Source organism: Gambusia affinis, linkage group LG18, assembly GCF_019740435.1.
Source record: "Gambusia affinis linkage group LG18, SWU_Gaff_1.0, whole genome shotgun sequence".
NCBI classification, from domain to species: Eukaryota; Metazoa; Chordata; class Actinopteri; order Cyprinodontiformes; family Poeciliidae; genus Gambusia; species Gambusia affinis.
The window spans coordinates 2,825,030-2,832,324 of record NC_057885.1 but is presented as its reverse complement, the minus strand read 5'-3'; the positions used below and the strand labels follow the sequence as shown (position 1 = coordinate 2,832,324).

Sequence of the window (7,295 nt, the reverse complement as noted above, 5' to 3'; positions counted from 1 at the left end):
CTCCGATCATTAATACATATGTAACAGCTTCCTTTTTACCGGTCCTGTCATACAGACTCGCGTGGACAGTGGGTTGGATTGTAAGTGGTTTATTTTACAACCTGCAATGAGTGGTCGACAAAAACATCCCGTCAGCCTCCCCTACTAGTCCACCTGTTCTCTGTGCACACATAAGAGTGCAAAACCGTCTGTGTCAAATGATTATTACAATGAAGTTTATCAACATATTTTCTCTATAACATGCGATCGTATAGTGATTATACTTAATAATACATCTTTAATATAAATCCCATACAATTTCATCTTTCTTCTATAAACAAAACAATCTAGAAAAACAAACACAGATAGCAATCAAAATTAATCATTAAATTACTAAATAGCACCCTCTAGTGCTTAACAGAAAATAACGGCCATGTTGTCATGAAAACAGCTAATAAACAAACTAACAAATAGGCAAACATAACTGACAAACAGGCTAATACAACTGACAAACTGACAAACATAACTGACAAACTGACAAACATAACTGACACATCAAATTATTTACACTTTTACCTGCAATGAGTGGTCGACAAAAACATCCCGTCAGCCTCCCCTACTAGTCCACCTGTTCTCTGTGCACTGCAACAACACTCCAATTTAGTCCCCGAACAAAATCACAAAAACAAGTCAGAGGAGAACCAGACCTGATGACTTACCACATAAGAGTGCAAAACCGTCTGTGTGGAATTTCCGGTTTCCCCTCTTATTTATAGGCAACCAGTAGGGGGCGCCAAACACCACTCATCCCAAGGCAGTTATAAAATATATACAAAGATGTTTACCAAACACATTTTAGCAAGAATTTCAACTTTTGTATCTAATATCCGTTACATACACCCCCCTGAAATTCTGCTAAATATGAAAAGTAATATTTCGGATCGAACAAAACAAAAACAAACAAACAAATTAAAAAATGTGTGTACCAAGGGGAAAGCAAAAAGAAAGTGTGCAACACTAGGAACAAAACTGTGTATACTTGTCAGTGTAAAAACTCTCCCAAAAAGGAGTATGTAAAGAAAGGAGGCGATCAAACTCCTAGCTAAACACAGACTCAAAGGTGCCCATTACGCCTCTGAAATGTAAACAATGTTCCTGTGATCCTAAAAGTACTACTCAAGCACTTCAATGCTTAATACTGTCCTAACTCTGTTACTTAAATTGAAAATGCATTTGAAAAAAACTGAATCAGGGAACTAACAGATACGGCAGATAAAGAAGTCTCATCTACTGTTTGATTGTTCATCTCACAAATAAGACGTCTGGGGGGCCTAATGGAACTACGGTCCCTAAGAATACGACGGTCCAGCTGTGTGGAAACAGTCTGGGTTAAGGAGTCTGGAAGGGCAGTGTCTGAACAGTCACCGTCTGGAGCAGCTGTCACAGGGGTGTCAATGTCTATGAGGAGTTTATCAGGAGAGGGCACGTCTGGATGGACAGAGTTGGTAGGGGTTATTACCATGTCTGGGCAATGTTTTGGATCTTTTATATCATCGACTGTTGAGTGGCCAATATTGTGGACAGGAATCGGGTGACTGGTTGGACTGGATGTAACAACTGAGAGAGAGTCAGACTGGATGGCACAGGATTCCCGGTCAAGTGAGTCGTCATCATCTGAATGGGTTCCATCATCGCCAGACTGCATCAGCCAATTGACTGTGCGGACATCACTGTCCTCCATTACATCAGGTACATCTGGATATAGACCACTTCCATGCATAGCAGCAGTACTGTCAGATTCATGGTCTCCAGCACTCTCACATGGCAAGAAGCTAACAGAGAGTAGCAGATTTCTGTGGACAACTCTCTCTCTGCCCGTTAGGACATCCTTAACTTTGTAGACGTTGATATCAGGCTTGACTGATATGACCTCATAAGGGGTAGATTCCCACTTGTCTGCAATCTTGCGTTTTCCCGGCACTCCTCTGTTGGCGATCAGTACTCTGTCTCCAATGACGAGAGGTGATCCCTTGAACTTGCGGTTGTATAGATTGGCATGGCGAGTCTGTTCCTTGAGACTGTTTTTCTGCACAATCTGAGCAGCCTCGTGTAGATCTTTCTTTAGGTGAGAAACAAAGTCTGAGTAGTTGACAACAATATCATTGTTGAGGGCATGTTGAAACATCACATCAACAGGTAGACGAGGGATCCTTCCAAACACCAGGTAGAATGGTGCAAACCCTGTTGTCTCATGCTCTGTGCAGTTATAGCAAAAGGTTAGTAGCTGCAGTATTTGTGGCCACTTTGCTTTTGGCTGAGGGGGAAGGGATCTGATCATGTCTCCCAGAGTCCTGTTGAATCTCTCTGTACCATTCCCCATGGGGTGATAAGGGGTTGTATGGGATTTCTGTATCCCAGCCATCTCTAGAAGCTCTTTGATTAGCTTGCTCTCAAAGTTGGCCCCTTGATCAGAATGTATACGGCGAGGAAACCCATAAATGAGAAAGAAGTTGTTCCAGAGACGACGAGCAACTTCCTTGGCAGTCTGATTCTTGCAGGGAAAGGCGTGTGCCATCTTGGAGAAATGATCAGTCACAACTAGAACATCCACAGACTTGTTCCCTTGCTCAGCAGTCCAAAAGTCTATGCAGACTAATTCCATAGGCTCAGTAGTGACTATGTTTTGAAGTAGCGCACGGCTGTGTGGTTCCGTGTCTTCCCTACAATGCAGCGCTGGCAGGACCGAACATAGTTCATTATATCGTGGCCCATGCCACTCCAGAAAAATCTTTGCCTCGCCAGGGACAAGGTACGGTGCTGGCCTTGGTGACCCGCTGCATCATGGAGACCATGGAGAACTTTCTGCTTCATTGAGTCAGGTACTATGAACTGGAGGATTTTCTTATTCATGTGAGGATCTTTCCTTGCCTTGTACAGCATGCCATTCTGTATGGTGAGTCTGGTCCAGTGTTTCAGTAGCTTAATCACGCTTCGTGATTCATTAGCCCTTTCACGTTTGGTAGGTCTTCTATGTCTCTGTACATAGTACATGGCTCTGCTGATTGTGTTGTCAGACTCCTGCCAATTGATAAGCTGGCTCTGTGGGAATGAAGATGACTGGTTTTCATCCAGCAGAAAATTGGGGTCAACACCAGTTCCCATCATATGACTCACACCTCCGCTGGACTGAACATTGAGGATGGCAGCAACTTCCTCTGCTGAGACTGAGCCTTTTGTGTTTGGTGGAACTGTATCTTGAACTGTCTCATTTGGCATCTCACTACTATCATCTACAACAGCTTGACAGTTGTTGGACACTCTGAAGACATCCTGTACGAGTCTGTCATTCACACTGTTGACCTGGTCCAACAGCGAGGTATATGGCTCATTTATGAGGCGATGACCCACACATGATTGGACAAATGGCTCACGGCTCAAGGCGTCTGCAACAATGTTCTTTGGGCCAGGGATGTATTTTAGGTCAAAATCATATGCAGCAAGCTTTGCCACCCACCGCTGTTCACACGCGTCAAGTCTGGGTTTGGTCAGAATATATGTCAATGGATTATTGTCAGTCCATATGGTGAAGTGTCTGCCCTTCAACCAATGGCTGAATTTGTCACATACTGCCCATTTCAAGGCAAGAAATTCAAGGCGGTGTGCAGGGTAGTTCAGTTGAGAGGATGAAAGAGTTTTACTTGCAAAGGCAACTGGCCTGGCCACTGTTCCACCAGGTGGTAGTTGTGACAGGACAGCTCCAATCCCATCAAAGGATGTCGACAGCCAGAATGAATGGGGCCTTGAAATCTGGGTGTGCTAGAGTGACTCTTGTCATGAGGTCATGTTTCAGTGTTTCAAAAGCAGTCTGGCATGCATCTGTCCAATCAGCAGGTGTCAACTTCACATGACCTTTCCTTTTGACAGGTTTGCGACCTCTTTTGTGTTTGTTTTGAGCATCCAGTCCAGCTGTTAGTTTAAACAGTGGTTTTGCCTTTGCAGAACATGCCTCAATGAAGCTTTGATAATACATCACCATGCCTAGATAAGATCTGATTTTGCTAGGGCAAGGTGTTTTTCCATCAGGCTGCATGAGGTCAGTGACTTGGATGTCATTTATGGCCTTCACTTTCTCAGGGTCTGTTTGGACACCATTGTCACTGATGACATGCCCAAGAAACTTCACAGTCCTTAGGAAGAAGCACTTCTTGGGTGCGAGTTTAAGATTGTGTTCTTTAAAGGCGGAGAAAACCATGTGTAGGCGATGGAGTCGGTTTCCTCTGTAGGTGCAAAAACCATCAGATCATCGAGGTAGCACAATAGGCTTGTGAAGTTCTCATCACCGAATATGGACATCATCATCCTCATGAATGTAGCTGGACTATTGCACAGACCTTGAGGAAGGCGGTTATATTCATGTAATCCAAATGGGGATGAGAATGCTGTATATTTTTTGTCATCAGGGTGAAGAGGGATATTATAAAAGCCTGATGTCAGGTCCATCGTTGAGAAGAACGCATTACCACCAAGGGCAGCCAAAGCATCAGCTTGATGTGGAAGTGGGTAAGCATCCTTCACAGTTCTCGCGTTGAGCCATCTGAAGTCAGTGCAGACTCTGAGGTCACCATTTGGTTTCCATACCAGAACGAGTGCAGATGCATACTCACTGTTTGACTTCTGGATAATGCCTCTCTCTTCCATTTCATTCAGAGTCATTCTCAGTTTCTCATACTGGCTTGGTGGTATCGTCTGTAAGGTAACGGAATGGCTTGTCATCGACAAGATGGATGCGGTGAACGAACCCCTTAGCTTCTCCACAATCCATCTTGTGACGGGAGAAGATCGACTCATGCTGCACAATGAGGTCAAGGAGCTTGTCTTTCCACTGCAGTGGCACTTCACATGATTTCAGGTCAATGTCTTGCAGACCCAGAGTCTTCAGTGTATGCATCATGTCCTCCTCTGACCTTGGCTGCACAACTTCACTCTGTACACGCTGCATATTACACTCAATCTTGTCAGCTTTTGGTAGATCTTCAACTGCAATACATGGAGACACATCTGCTAATTTGGCATTTCTTCTCAGTACTACAACTCTGTCTGTAGGATTGATGACTCTAACAGGCACCCATCGATCTCCCCAAAGAGGAGTGACAACTCTGCCAACAAGGATGTCTCTTGGCCTAGCTTTAGACCGTGTTGGCTCAACAATCACTGTACTGCCTGCCGACATCACTGCTGACTCAGGTAACTTGCTCCAGACAAGGTGTTCACTCCGTGGTTTCAGGGTCACACAACTCTTGACTTTCACTGTCCCTACTTTATCTGGAATGCAATCACCCCTCCAACGTTCTGTATTGGATAGTAGTGATAGAAATTGGCAGTGGTCAGGTGTCTGGCCATTGTTGGGTGCATAAACTAGTCTCCAGTAGCTGTCAGTGTTCTTTAGTTGGGTTAGAATATGTTTTATGGCATTGCTGCCAAGAATCATCTGTTCTGTCTGGCCTGGAACAACCATTGTTGGAATTATCATCCTGCATCCATAAACCATGACATCAAGGTCATACATGTCTTTGGGGAAAACCTGTTGTCCACCACAGCCTATAATGACATAATCTTCAGCTGTGCTTTTCGTTATGTCAGGACACTGCTGTAAAAGGGACTGAACAGAGGACTCATTTATTGTACAAGCCATTGAACCACTGTCTAACAGTGCTTTGAGGGTGAGGCCATTCTGTACAGACACAGGTGTGTAGAACAGGCTGTTAGTTTCTGCTATTCTTTGGGATCCCTGGAATATCAGTTTCTTGGATGGGATTAACGTACTGTACAACTCATAGAGGGATGCATTATCTTGGATTTCTGGAGACTCATTACTGATGGGAGGCTTATTGAGTTCATCTGCACTGTCCTCCCTTGTGTGCAGACCAGTCAGTTTTCCTGATGCTCTGGGGCAGCTCTTTTAGTTGGGCAGTTGTGGCGTGAATGGCCTGGAGCATAACACTTGAAACAGAGCCTATTTTCTCGGCAATGTGACAAGGCACTGTGGTTGTCAGCTTTGCAAATAATGCATGGTTTAATTGTGAAACCATCAATTTTGTCTGTATTGTCTACAGGTCGCCTGGGTGGAGTTCGCCTTCTTACATGTGATTGATCAGAGGCTCCATGCAGCAGAACCTTCTCTAACATGAACATTACATCTGTCAGGGAGACACACTGAGGGCTGTGTGTCTGGGAGTACTCCTGACTGTTGTGTGTAGGGACCAAGCCATGGCCTACCTCTGCTTTGTGCACTTTAATGTCCACTGTCTTCTCGTGGTGCACGGGGGAAGTTTCTTTACAGCTCACCTCAGCATGGTACTCATTCAGCACCTCCAGGACTTCACACGCTGACCACTTATCAATAGTTTTGGACCTGAAAGTGAGAGTCAGGTCTTTACAGGGACAATTTCTAATAAACATACGTGTCACCTCCATCTCAGGGTTTTCAAATAATTTGCCCTGTTCTCTCAGGCAGTCAGAGGTCAGCTGCTCTGTTTAGTCTCAGCCAGTAGTCATATGGGTCTTCGTGGTCTTTGGGAAGGGTCGAGTAAAAGTCAGCTAAGGGGACAGCAGAGTACTTAGTAGAGCTGAAGTGTTTTCTGAGGAGACTAAAAATCATGTCAGGGTGAGCAGTAATGTTAATGTTACTATTTCTAATCCCAAACTTAACTACGTCCTTAGCCTTTCCCCTCAGATGCATAAGAATTTCATCAGCCTGCTCTTCAATCTTAACATTACTTTTCCTAATGAATGTTCTCATCTGATCTTCCCAGTCATGCACTGTAATGGAGTCTGAGCCATTACCTGCAAAACATGGAGGTTCTTTGACTTTTCTCTGCATGACAACCTGAACCTGCGATACATCGCAACCGGACTGACCCACAATGCTCGCTACAGTTTGTGTGGCTGTAGAACTGGGAGCAACTGTGTTATGTGGCTGTATGCGTGAAATGATGCTGTCAGCAAGCTGATGTCCTATCTCTTGGATAACAGATTTCATCTGGGCAGTTACAAACTCAGAACTGTCACTAGTAGGGTTCGGTGTTGGTGTGATATTAGGCATAGGTGTTCTGGTATAACAGTCAACAGGATTATGGACTCTAGCACTAGGAATTTCATCTAATGAGGCCATAAGACCACTAGGAGCAGGACTATCAACAGAAAAAGGAATGGGAGCAAGCACACCTCTTCCTCTACCAATACTAATGGGTGTGCTATACCAACAGTGGTTACTTTGATTAGACATTGTTCAGGAGTTTAACAAATGAAAAAAAATT

At 44.3% G+C, this 7,295-nt stretch overlaps 1 protein-coding gene across 5 annotated transcripts; it reads right to left on the bottom strand.

Moving 5' to 3' along the window:
* LOC122820426 lies at nucleotides 1–2,340 on the bottom strand. Of its 5 annotated transcripts, XM_044097828.1 has the most exons (3): nucleotides 699–2,340; nucleotides 556–621; nucleotides 45–101 (listed from the first exon to the last, which is right to left on the bottom strand). In XM_044097828.1, the coding sequence occupies exon 1, from the start codon at nucleotides 2,315–2,317 to the stop codon at nucleotides 1,196–1,198; it is 1,122 nt and encodes a 373-aa protein (XP_043953763.1). In that variant the 5' UTR covers nucleotides 2,318–2,340; the 3' UTR covers nucleotides 45–101; nucleotides 556–621; nucleotides 699–1,195. The 5 variants fall into 5 exon arrangements, with proteins under 5 accessions (XP_043953759.1, XP_043953762.1, XP_043953761.1 ...); XM_044097824.1 differs by having other exon boundaries at nucleotides 1–160; nucleotides 556–2,340; XM_044097827.1 differs by having other exon boundaries at nucleotides 1–153; nucleotides 608–2,340.
* Between the last annotated feature and the right edge of the window lie 4,955 nt (nucleotides 2,341–7,295).